Raw genomic sequence first — 13,785 nt, forward strand, 5'->3', positions numbered from 1 at the left:
AGTTTAGTCGAGGCCTCTGAGCAAATCGTCCAGCTTCTCCGAACTACATGAAAAAGTGTGTAATGATTAATTATATCTAAAGGTCTCTCTCTGGTACACTGATGTCTACTACACACTTCTATTCTTGTAGACATTGTTGGGCCACTAATACGTCCTAAACATATACTCCCTCCGTCTCAAAATACTTGTCGAAGAAATGAATAAAAATAGATGTATCTACAACTAAAATACATCTACATACATCCATTTGTCCGACAAGTATTTTCGGACGGAGGGAGTATATAATTTTTGCTTGCTTGATTCTATAATGATATCAAATGGCATAGTTTTGGCATCAATTTTCATCATTTTCAGGACTAAACTATACAGTGCCAAGTGCTAGTTGTTATTTTTTAGACTTTTCAGGAAAAACAATTTTTTGGAGACAAAAAAAATAAAAAATAAAATGTTAAAGAAATTTCGGGACAGAATAATGGAGGGGTCTGGACCACCTAGGGAGGGCACTACGGGTGGCGATTTTAGACTTCAACGGTCGGATTTCTGTGTTTGTATGAATAGACCCCACACCCTTTAGTGGGAGGCGGTTTGAAGAGATGTTTTTTTTATATTAGAACTATACCTTTGAGAATGCCTTTGCTGCTTGAATCGCCTCTCTTTCTCTCTAAACCTGCCGAGAGATAGAGAGGGGGGGGGGGAGTGTGTGTGTGTGTGTGTGTGTGTGTGTGTGTGTGTGTGTGTGTATGTGTGTGTTTATTGAAGACCTTGTTTGGGAGTTCATCCAAATGGCCTTCTTTTGCTTGTTTACTCTCGTAAGTTGCATGCCTCTTAGATGGTTAGTGTCAGGTGAGACACTTTAAGTGTGCGAAGAAATCAAAAAGTTTGTACAAGGCTTGAAGATTGCCTTTTTTGTGAATATCTACCCCGAGTGAGCCTTCTGGAGTGATTGCCATGGTGGAATAGATTAGTTAGATCATTTGTGGTCGATGTTGATGAAGTACAAAACCACCCCGCCACTAATAATCCAAACCTTGGCAAAAATCCCCATGTTTTTTTATTGTGTTCCCCTAATTCTTTACTTATTATTACAAGTTCTGCTTCTGTTTTTAGTTTCGTAGACATGCTTAGGGTGTTGTAGACAACTACTGACAACTAGATTAAAACTTTGCAACTAAAATGGTTTTTTCTATATAATTACCCATTCACCCTTCTCTACACACCCCCTCTGATCCTAAAGATTCTTAAGAAAATAGTATTACCATTTAATATACACTAATTGGTTTTGTTTGACAAAATACCGCATGGATCATGTTGTAGAAGTATAGCTCACTCACGGGAGAAAGATGTGCACAAGTCGATCTCACTTTAAAAATCTACATAAAATTAGAGAGACGAATTTTTTCACAAAAAAGACCCAGATCCATATAAAGGTTCATCAGAATCACAAAGCACCTCAAACATAATAAAATTTAAATCGATGTACCCTAGACCATCGAGCGATCACTAACGCCACTAGAACGAGCTGTGACGCCTCGTTGTCGGTGCTCCCATACCGGAGAGGTGGAAACAACTTGTGTTATTTTTTAATTTTATTAGAAGCGGTTTTGACGTGTTTAATTAAAAGAGGAAAATTGCTATATTATAAAAAAATGACCAATTCTTCTTGAGCACGCAAAGATATTATCATAACCGACAGTTTCTTTCTTGGGAAAAAGGAGAAATTAGCTTGTGAGAAATAAATACCCAGTACTGACTACAAAAATTGAAACCCTCTACATTTGACATTATATTTCCCTTATTTTACTGAAGACCAAACTACATGAATGAAGAAGCAAAAACGCCTTCCCTAAGAAAAAGGAAAGATAAACGCCTTGGCAACGGCAAAGCAATGCGTTTGTCTCCGACTTGGTAAAACCACAAAGCCTGAGCACGCAACAAAACAGAGGAAGCTTTGTTTTCATCTACTCTACTCAAAAGCATCCAGCTTTCCAGGAGAAAAGAAGGGAGCGATTCCGTCTGTATCCTCCGACTCGCCGAGCTCGTGACCCCGCCTCGCCGCCGGACCCTAGAAGAAGCGGCCAGGCGTTTCCGCGCCAACCGCCAAACGAGCTGCAGAGCTCGCACCTTCTCTTTCTTCCCTTGGTTTAAGTAGCCGTGGCGGCCTGCTCCGGCCGGTGCCGCTCAGATCTACCGCGGCAGAGGGGGAAGCCCGGGGTTCATGATGGAGCACACCGCCGTCGGCGAGGATCAGGCCATGTCCGGTGAGTGGGCCGATGCCGGCCTTGGGTTGTTATCGCGTTGTTACTTTGATCTCGCTCTGTTCCTGGAGACGGCTGTGGTTCTAGGGGGTCTTTGGGCTTTCGAACCTTAGAAATTAGAATCATGTCAGGTCCTCTGTGTTCATGGTTGGTTTTTTCCAGATTCGTGTGGTTATCGAAGGCGTTATATTTGTCTAACTTGTGCGATATGGTTGTGAATGCGTGTCACTGAGGTTTTCCTGGAAAATTGGAGCATTTTGTTTTCTTTACGTACAAGTTAGTGGTCATTTTCTATTCTCGTTTGAGGCGAGTATAATGATTCGCTGCTTCATGAATTAGAACACCGGTTGAGCTGTTTCTTGTATAGCTTTGATCTCCTTCACCTTTGTTTCTGTTGGAGGTAGAATAACGATCCTGTTCGTCTTAGTTGATCGCCATTTACGATGGAGATTTACCTTCCAAGTGTTATTGAATTACTACTATTTACTCCACTTTTGGAAAGTTTACAGTTGAAGAAACTTGATATCTGAGTTGGATTTCGTTTGGTGTTAGGGCAGATGGCGTTTGCCATAAGTACGTTTTACTCCATAACTTTCCAGCGATATCTACCCGCAAAGATTCGCTAGGGGTGATTGTTCTATTTTTTGCATTTTTCTTTCAGTCTTATGTCTCTTGTGATGTGCTTTTGGGATATCCAAATATAAATTCAGTTTTTCTGATACGAGTTATTCTGGATACAATAGAAATGCTACTTATTGCGGTCAATCTATGTTAGGGAAGGTAGTTGCAAATTTTTATTTTCATGGACAGCACAATGTTTGGAATCCCGATTGGTAAAATTGTTATAAAAGGCAATATTAGGGGTATGCATCGTCCATTGGATCCTTCAGTCTATGCCACCTTCATTGTAACATCAGATAAATCAGAGTTCTCTGAAAGCTTGGTTAACTTAAATGAGATAAAAGTAAGACTACTCTGTGACTGTGTGCCGATGATGTAATAGATTTAACATATATTTCAGACCTTCGCGATAAGCATCGCCTGGACCTGGAGAGTTTAACGCTGACATCACAGCCATTCAAAACACTCGCATTATTTGTGCTAGCCATTGGACAGAGTATAAGAAGCACATGTTCATGTGTTCTGAAAGAAGGTTCTCGGTTGAAGTTCCTGGTTCCGTTGCTTGGTGCTACCTGTGTGCTTCTCCTGGTAACTGATGGCCCACATGAGAAGGTATCATCATCTTTCTGTTTTAGCACATTTCTGTATTTCAAATTAGACAAATCGAGTGGCGGTATGCTGAATTGAACTGCAAGTATGCAAATTAACAGCGCACTGCTTTCACAGTCTCTGGATATGCATGAGAGAAAATGTTGCTTTTTGAATGGTGAAATCACTGAAATGTATCTATTTATTCTGAATGAGAAGGGGTAAGATTTGCACTTTTTTAGGTTAAGGTAGATGTGAGACTCAAACCTAGGCGGGTGGGAGCATTTTTGTACCCTGTCTGTGGTGCGTGCGTTCTTGCAGCATGGATAAACCATTATATTCTGTCTTCAATGCAGCATATGCAGGAACTGCTTTGGTATGCCAGATTTGGATTATGGTGGGTCGTACTAGGGGTGGCTTCATCCATTGGATTAGGTAAAACCCAAAATTCAATTTATATTTGTGTGAAACTGGTTAATCTGTTGAATAAAATGTTAGCATAGCAACTAAGTATTTATCATTAAGAGTATACATGCAGTTCAATACTCAGCACGTCATTTATTTTTACAGGCTCTGGCTTGCACACCTTTGTATTGTATTTAGGGCCTCATATCGCCCTTTTCACAATGAAAGCGGTTCAGTGTGGCCGGGTTGATTTAAAGAGTGCTCCTTATGACACTATTCTTCTTAAAAGGAGGCCTTCATGGTTGGAGAAAGAATGTCTGGAGTTTGGACCTCCAATATATCAGGAAACAATCCCATTCAGCAAAATATTGCATGAAGTTCATCTTGAAGCTGTTCTTTGGGGCATTGGAACTGCACTTGGAGAGCTTCCTCCATATTTTATCTCTAGAGCAGGTTATGTTTGTACTGCTTTGCTCTTGCCAACTCGAGCATAATTTACATAGTTCTATGTTTGCTCATACCTTCTTAAGCATAAGCATATCATGCTATACTTCATTATTCTTCAAATTATTAATCCAGGGTGTCGTTGTGAATCACCTAAAATTATGTATAAATGCCTCACCAGGTCTAAACTTACATGAACACATAACATAGTTACTGTTATGGCGTTGCTAGAAGGAGGGCACGAGAGGGCCGGCCGGGGGCCTTTTTGCCCATGGCCGAGCAAGAGGGAAGGGATTTCCTTCTTAATTCTTGCTTGATTAGATTGATACATCTCCTCTCTTTATATAGAGAGGTTTACTTAACTCTCAAGCAAGGCTTACTTGACCCCTAAGTAAACGACCATTATCTCTAATTAACTCTAAGACTAATGGACCCATTAGGCCCATTACGTACTCTAACACTACACCCCACCTGGACATGCAGCTTGTCCTCGAGCTGCAGCCTAACCAACTTATAACCATGACTCGACGCAACGCAAACCTAACACCTAAAAACAAGCCTTTTACATCTCGGCTTGTTTTATTATTCTCAACCTGAAATAGACTAGGACGCTTTATTTTGGACGTGCACGTGTACAGCCACCTGGATCCCATGGACACCACCTGGACAAAAGGAGTGCATGTGTATGGCTGTTGGTCTGCACCGCACAGGGAAGAGTGGAGGGCTTGCGATGGAGAATGACGAGGAGGGGTGCGCCCCCCCAACCGCCGATGTCGCAGACTTTGAGGTCGCTGCCCGCGGGGAAAACAGCATGCCGGCCGCCCGTGGGGGAAACCACATGCCCAAGATCCCTGACGCAGCGGACGAGATCGAGGTCCTTTGCACAGCGAAGGGCAACTTGGAGGAGCGGCAGCTGCAGACCACGCATCTCCCGCACACGCCGACGCGCTAGGAGGCCGCGCGCAGCAGCCTGCAGCCTCACCGCCGCCGACACATGGCGGGTAGCGATCCAAGACGGAAGCGGTGACGGCGACGGCAGGGACTTGATCTGCTGGATGTGGACGCCCTGGGATGGCGGCGGCGCTGATGGGAACGAGGTCGTTGCACTCCCGTCGTAGGGCATCCCATACTGGGCGGCGGAGCTGACCGGCGGTGGCTGCTGCAGCTGCAGCGGCTGCTGCGCTGCCGCGCCGGGCGCGGCGGAGGCCGCCAGGAGCGGCGGCTGCCACTGCAGCCAGGGCTGGGCGGTGGTGGCGATGGATGGCAGCTGCAGTGGCCCGGCGAGTGCGGCGAAGGCCGCCTGGTGCGGCGGCGCGGGGGCGGCGATGGGCGGCGCAACCGAGTGCGGCCCGTAGGACCCGACCAAGAACAGGTGGATCTCCTGGACCGCCTGGGTTAGGTCCAGCAGCACCCCGGACACATCCTCCCAGGTGAGGACGGTGGGGGCGGGTGCGACAGAGGATCCCGGCGCGGGCAGGAGCGGGGTGACGGTCGTGGTGGTCGCCGGAGGCGACAAGGTGACCGGCAGCGGAAGAGACGGGCTTGGCGGTGGTGAAGACATGATCGAACCGAAGCTAGCTGATACCAAATTGTTATGGCGCTGCTAGAAGGAGGGCACGAGAGGGCCGGCCGGGGGCCTTTTTGCCCATGGCCGAGCAAGAGGGAAGGGATTTCCTTCTTAATTCTTGCTTGATTAGATTGATACATCTCCTCTCTTTATATAGAGAGGTTTACTTGACTCTCAAGCAAGGCTTACTTGACCCCTAAGCAAACGACCCTTATCTCTAATTAACTCTAAGACTAATGGACCCATTAGGCCCATTACGTACTCTAACAGTTACTTTGATGTGTAATTGCGTGTCAGAAAGAACTGCACAATCCTCTTAGCAAGAAGCTTCTTGATCGCATATATAGCAGACTTTGATCAGTGATGACCGTTGACTTTTTATTTGATTGTTGCTTATTTCTGTACCATCTTCCAGTATAGCCTTCAGTCAGAAATATAATTATCCTGTATGCAGAGCAGAGTAGTTATAAAATTCAGTTTCATGGTCCTGTCCAGATGTTAGATCTTGAATGCATTTAACTTCCATCCAGGCTCCCACTAAGCCTTTTGTGATTCTTCCTTTGCTACTTTTATTATGGTTATGTTTAAATGACAATCGTTTTTGTTCCCATTTTTAATGAATATGGCTAACCATATGATAAGTTGGACTTATCTGGCTTATAAGTTTGACTATCTTGACCACAATAAGCGACCATATAAGATTGGCATAAGTTAAGGTTAAACAATCCGTGATCTCAGTGATTTCTTTGGAAGAATAATTGATGCTATTAATCCATGTTTCTAACATTTTATTGTACAAACTTTAGCTTAATTTAGACTAAAGTAGCTCTAAATTTGTGTAATTAATTAGGAAAAATTACTTAACGCAACTGATTCAGGTTAATACAAATGAACTACAGCTAGCATGTCAGGCCAAAAGGTAGAGGAGTTGGCAGAATTGGATGCTTCTATCTCAAAAGAAGGTTTTCTATCATCAACTCTACGTCGGGCCAAGCGCTGGCTTATGTCTCACTCACAATATCTTAGCTTCCCTACAATACTGCTACTTGCTTCGGTTAGTTTCTTTCTTGTGGACATTTATTTGCTTGTATACATGCTTGATTAGGTCACCGTACTAGTTGCCTTGTAGCTCCTTAACAATTTAAGCTATTAGGTGAACTCCACTTAAATTTCTTGAGAAGCTCATTCTCTCCCCACTCAAATTATAGTTGCTATAAAAAATTGCATATGAAATGTGACCATGACTTTCCTTGTGACCAGTGGAGCTATTGCAAATGCAGAGAAGTTATCTTTGGCATATTATTGCTTCATTGTTAACTATGACAGTTAGAGACTAACTTTTCCCTTCGTTAGGTGCCAAACCCTCTGTTTGATCTTGCTGGCATTTTGTGTGGCCAATTTAATGTCCCCTTCTGGAAGTTCTTTCTGGCAACTTTAATTGGGAAGGCCATTATCAAGGTTTATATGCAGGTTTGCTACTTTCTAGCTTGGTACAGTTCCTCCTATGCACAGCATTTAGTTTTAACTGCAACATTTGCATATTCATATTTCATTTCTTTAATTAATTTAAACTGATGGACCTAACCGTGTTTTACAAATTACTTATGTAGACAACATTGGTAATTACTCTCTGCAACAACCAACTTCTTGAATTGGTGGAGGAAAGGCTTGTATGGGTGTTTAGCAATTCCCCTGGAGTATCATCCATCCTTCCCTCTTTAGTCACCAAGTTGAAGACAGCTAAGGATAAGTTTTTAATGGCAAGTGTTGCTACATCAGCTTCTAGTGCTGCGAAGGTACCGGTTTTTGCTAAGCTTCGAAATAGTTTTGAGCATCTAAAATTCTAATGTTTATGTTTTATTTCTTTATAAATGATCTCTATCATCTTTTGATGTGCTTATTTCTTAGGAAGTTTAATTAATTTATTAATAACTTAAACGAGTGTCTCTATTTATCATGTAATAGCATGCTGCAAGTGATAATCGCGGGCTTACGGCCGATAATCTGGTTGAAATGTTTTGTATTCTCATATACTCCCTCCAAAATAGATGACTCAACTTTGTACTAACTTTAGTACAAAGTTAGTACAAAGTTGGGTCATCTATTTTGAAACGGAGGGAGTATTTTCCAACTGACAAATTAACCAAGTCCTCGGTGTTGTTTGCACAATTGATTAGTTGTAGATAGACTGATGGAGGCTGGTTATGATTGATGACGATTGTAACATAACTTCAGCAGTAATGGAGTGGAACGATGATTATGATGAAGTTTCCTTTTCTTGTTTCCTCTGCTGTTTTTGCTTAGCTTGATGTTATCATCTGCTTTCCCAGAAAGTTGCCATTTCCCCTAAATATGAATTGTCCTCGTGCAGGGGAAGAAGTGGAATCTGTCATTCTCTTTGATCTGGAACACCGTGGTGTGGCTCATGATCGTGAATTTCATCATTCAGATAATCACTTCCACAGCACAGAGTTATCTGAAGAAGCAACAAGAGCTTGAGATCAGCATGAAGTCATCAGCTACACTAAGTTCCGCCTCTGAACCTGCTGCCAGAATATCAAATTAATCTAGCCAGGGCATTTCATCCGGACAGATATTCAATCTATATTCATGCCATCACTTCCTGCATGAGACTGATTTGGGAATTCTAAATCTGGTCATTTACTGGATAGCTGGCTTTATTCTCCAAGAAATCACATTGATACAGTGTATATAACCCATCCCATCAGGCCAGCATGACTGCAAAACTAAGAACCGCTGTCTGTATTCCCGTGGAGCACTAGCTTACTGATCACTTAGTAGAAAGTCGCAAAAAAGAGAGGAGAAAAAAAAAAGGAAGTTTGACTAGTGCGCAAGTGTAATGTTGGCCTTGTACCCTCCGTAAAGAAATATAAGAGCGTTTAGATCACTAATGTAGTGATCTAAACGCTCTTATATTTCTTTACAGAGGGAGTACATAGCAACCAAGATATTGCCATCAATTGGCACAATAAGCATTAAGTTTGTGCCTACCATCTTGATGCTGTCGTTTTTGTCTCAGCATTGGTGATGATCTGTCAAGATCCGCCATTTGTTCCTGATGGCTACGCGTTGAGAAAATTCATGTTCCTGTCAAGTGTCAATGCAGATGCCAGATGGCACGTCAGGACAAAAAAAAACTCCTAGTATCTTTTTATCATTTTACTTTCTTTACTCTTTAGTGAGGTTGCAGTTTTGTTCTGCTTATTTGGAGGCTTGAGCGAGCTTGGACTCTTCCATCTTGAGAGGCAGATTGAGCTGTGCGCTCATGGGTTAATCACATCACATGGCTTGCAGCGTGTGAGGTTTATGTTTGTCTACAATCGTCATGTTGCTTAATTATGCTATATTGAGGTAGGGTCTTTTTTTTGTTAGTGATTAAACACCTACTACTCCTGAATCTTTATTTGCATTGTTCAGGGAGGAAGTGCGTCTGGTACAAAAGGTGACCCTTTTTTTTTTTTTTAAAGGTGATCCTTTTATCCTTTTAGACTGCAGGGCCATCAAAATTTGAATTTTGAAACATTCAACTGCTAAAGTACACCACCTTTACATTTTGCAGCTGGGAGTGCATACTAATTTGCAATAAGTATATATAAAATCATTTAAAACTACATTATTCGATACTATATTACTGTTAGGAGTAGAGCCAGTAGATCGCCTTACCTGAGCCAGAGATCCGGAAAGCTACTACTGGCGCGCAGTAACTGATAAATGCACATGCACTGGCCGAACCTATCCTACGCGCATGCTATTTTCCTACACTGCCCTACCACTGCCCCCCCCTATGCTGGAAGCGGCTCCCCTGACGTACATCACCTGCAGTTGTGGCACTGCCATGTGGGCCTGTTTTTTAATGAGCCCTACAGCAACGTAAATCTACCACTACGATCCTATCAGCTTTCCAGCTATAGGCGGCTAGGAGGCTACGGACTGCAAAGCCAACGGAATATGGTAGCACTGCTGCTATTCTACTGCAAGCTGGTCAGGCATCATATCAAAACAGTGGTGCTAGGAAATGTATTTTTTTTAGGCTTCTCTGTGGGGATCCGAGCCCGAGTTTTTTGGGAACGGAAAAATAGCAATGTGATCTCGGCGGCTATGAGCAGGGAAAAGAAAATGTTGCACATCTCAAGAAATGTTGGCGAGAAGTGCCCGTTGTGCGTTTCTTGGATACTTTGTACTCCCTTTGTCCGAAAATACTCATCGGAGAAATATGTAAAAATGGATGTATCTAAAACTAAAATGCGTCTAGATACATTCGTTTTTACGACAAGTATTTCCAGACGGAGGGAGTACCGTTGAATGTTACTTTGTGCTACTTCCATCAGAGATGTTCAAGCTTGGGTATGCATGGTTCTCATATTACAAATTCGCCGCTTGTCTTATTAGCGCATAATCTGACATACTTTTCACAGAAAAATACAGGTGCGCTCAAGTTTTTCTTGAACTCCTGGGGCGCAAAAACTTCCGCTGTTATCTACTATCTTGCTCTCTATATATTTTTTCCATTGGTGCATCATTTCGGTGTGCATATTCTGTAAATTTCAATACTAGACATGAGTTACAACAAAAGACTTTTGATGGTAATGCCACACCCTTCGTTATTTTTCAGTCTCTGAAATGCTGATGTTCAGGGGGTAACATGCCAAAGCATATTCATTATTACTACACAATTTATTTATCTATTAGCTTCATAGACACCAACTTCTCTCTTGAACTACACTATGTATATACTAGTTTTATTGACTTTGTTAGGCACTTATGACAAGCAATTCTAGTCTTCCCCTACTTCCTGCCACGCCACTCCTCTTAATTTTATATACCCTCCATTAGATCCCTTTCAAGCCACTATATTTATATATCCATGAGAATACGTCTAGGATCGGTAGTCATTACCACGTACTTACTCGTAAAGTAATCGCCATGATACCGATATAATAACAGATTGGTAACATGAGCATTTGTTTAGTGCTGAGGATAATCTTGTCATACCAAATGGTTGGATTAAATATGTTTGCATGTACTTATATGTGGAACTGGCCATCAGCTGATCATATATTGCCAATATAAAATGGTTCAGATGTGTGCTCAGAGCTATATCTGTACGTACCACCAGTCAAACAAAGCATCCCAGCCCATGCACTTGCCATAGATAAATATACAATTGGCCCTACCACAAGATATTGTATCTAGTGGTGAACATGATGATATCTTGCGTCGATCGTGCAATTTAAAATATCAGTATTTTTTATGTGCCAGCGAGCCAGCTAGTGTGATCAAGCCTCTAGAGGGATGTGGCAGCATTGGGTTGCTTGTCCAGGTCACATTGGGCCTCAGGAAATTTTCAACCTAGAGACATGATCCCAGACATATAATATGCCGGGTGGGGCCGATAAAGTGGAAACAAAGAACACAAAATATATTGGAGCCATCGTACTACATTGTTGCCTCCCCTGCCATTAGTTTAGTCCCAAGTATAGTGCAAACAAACTGGACAAGAAAGAAGCTTTCAAGCATTTGGGCATCTCTTTTGATAGACCTCATTATCATGTTTTCAGCCTTTCTGGCTTTATACTAGTACCTCCCCCCTCACTAGCCCTATAGGATGTAGTAGTAGCACATTTCGGAATAATGCAAGTTGCCATATTATAATAGGAACAAATCATCCAAAATTAATGGTTTTATTTTTGACAAGAAAAGTAATGAATGTTTGATGAATGGCTAATGTGGGCCAGATATCAGTAGATTTGACATCTATATAAATTGTGGTGGGCCAATAAGCCCAAACAGTTAGTAGATCCTAGAAACCAACTCTCATTCACTAGCTCTTTCTATATCAACAAAGCAAGTTCCACCAACTCAAAAAGAAAGTGAAACCCGAAAAAAAAAGCAAGTTCCTTTTGCTAAATCGCCAAGTCTAGCTGGTTAATTACTAATACAAGACACAACATTTGTCTGCACTTTGAATTTGAGGTCCCCTGGGTATCATCATCATTACAACTATTAGCCCTTCATTTCATTTTTATACTAGTAACTAGTCTTCCTTTTGTATGCCATCTTACACGCTTTTACGGTATGCAAGTTTATATAGTTAGATGAGTAAAATTCCACTCTCGTATACATTGCATCTATTGATAAGAGAGTGAATTTTAGTTTATACCTTCAACTTTGAAAATTTTGTGCGCCCATTTAACAAATTTTCATCAAGATTACCTCATTTAGCGAAACTTTTGCATGTTTTACCCCCTTTAATTTTTTAGAGCAATTTGCTAGGTGGGCTCTCGGCTATATAGTACACAATTTCTCACATCGCGGTTCTCCTCTTGGCGTTTTTTCGTGCTTGAATCGGTCGAATGACTAAGACAGAAACAATTTGATTCTCATGGTTGTCAGTTGCGCAAATGCACTGCTTCATTTTGGTGGGTTCCTTCTTCATGTCAAAGTTGTTGCTTGTTTATTGCTTTGACCTCATTTTCCTTCACCATATTTGCTTAAGGATTTGCATCGCACTAGACATAATTCTATCGACGCTTTGCCTGCCAACAAAACCATTGGAGGAGCTATCCACAACTTAAAACAAAGAACAATTTCTCGGGTAGACTAGGGAGAATTCGAGATGATGGCAAGATCAATGGAGCTATGTTGTATGTACGGTAATGAATGTGCTCCATGACATTTCTCCTTCCTAGGAGTAGAAGGAGGCCATCAACAAAGCCCCACCTCCCATTCAACTTCTTCTTTTACCACATGTTTTCGTGCGACTCTCCTCTTCCTCCTCTACAAAGCACCAGGGCCACCACCACCTTGAAACCAGCGTTCACGCCCACCACCGTTTCTTACGGTGCCACATCGTCATCGTCACCCTGTCGGCACCACCTCTGCCAAAATCCTAAGCCAACCATGTGCATGTGAGGGAAACCAGTGGCACAAGAGTCAAGGGTGTTTGTGAGGGCTGACGCCGTCTAGGCAAGTCCGACTCAAACATTTCAGCGCCAGGTGTACATGACTGTCGCGACCTAGTTTGCATATCACTCTGACTATTTTAAATGGTGTAAAAGCTAGCAAAACATTTGCTAAATGGGGTAATTGGGATGAAAAACTATTAAATGGGCACAATTTGCGTCATAAATGTCAACGTAGAGGGTATATAATGAAGAAAAACATGCCATCTAGTGCATTGATTTGGTTAGAGAGTAGCTAACAAAATTGCACATCTTTAATAAAAGATTTAACAAAGTAATAAAAATTTAGAAATCTGGGATTATATTTGCTTTAGTTAGTTTGCAGTTAAAATCTTAAAAACTAATATTTAGTCTTTTGATATTTTACCCATGTATGCTTCAAATATTGACTTCAAGTATAATGCACAGTGCACATCAACCTATGCATGTGTAGTTTCACTCACTGTAATTAGTGCTACAATTTTAACTGGTGGATATTGAACAGATCGGCTAAAATTAGATTTGACATTTTCTTTACTTATCTGAAAAATGAATGTAGCACTCCAAAAAAATCAAAGTCTAAATGACAGCTATCCAAACTTCATTTGTTCATTCGCTTAGGAAAATGAAAGTTGCAGAGTTTCGAAAAGATCAAATAACTTACGATGAGTATACAAACAAGTCAAATGGGCAGCAAGTTGGACTAAACTATGCACCTAGCTGGAGTCAAATAATATAAAATCGATACGAACCGATCTATGCACCTAGGTCAACATTATCTAGGCCGCAACTACTTAGAGACGCAAAATACAAGACGGAAAACTAATGTTGTAGTAACCTTGCAAAAAAAAAAACTAATGTATTAGTAGCTTGTTGCATAAAATATTTGTTTATTATTATCCTTGTTATAGCAAGGTTGTTCTTGATTAGCCTCGTGTGGATA

The 13,785-nt window shown here is 41.6% G+C and overlaps 1 protein-coding gene across 1 annotated transcript; it reads left to right on the top strand.

Moving 5' to 3' along the window:
- Positions 1–1,894: 1,894 nt before the first annotated feature.
- LOC123044483 (vacuole membrane protein KMS2) lies at positions 1,895–8,727 on the top strand. Its single transcript, XM_044467222.1, has 8 exons — positions 1,895–2,258; positions 3,277–3,488; positions 3,821–3,899; positions 4,035–4,322; positions 6,780–6,934; positions 7,234–7,350; positions 7,491–7,676; positions 8,252–8,727. The coding sequence occupies exons 1-8, from the start codon at positions 2,216–2,218 to the stop codon at positions 8,444–8,446; spliced, it is 1,275 nt and encodes a 424-aa protein (XP_044323157.1). The 5' UTR covers positions 1,895–2,215; the 3' UTR covers positions 8,447–8,727.
- Positions 8,728–13,785: the final 5,058 nt, after the last annotated feature.

This window comes from Triticum aestivum, chromosome 2B, assembly GCF_018294505.1.
Source record: "Triticum aestivum cultivar Chinese Spring chromosome 2B, IWGSC CS RefSeq v2.1, whole genome shotgun sequence".
Taxonomy (NCBI): domain Eukaryota; kingdom Viridiplantae; phylum Streptophyta; class Magnoliopsida; order Poales; family Poaceae; genus Triticum; species Triticum aestivum.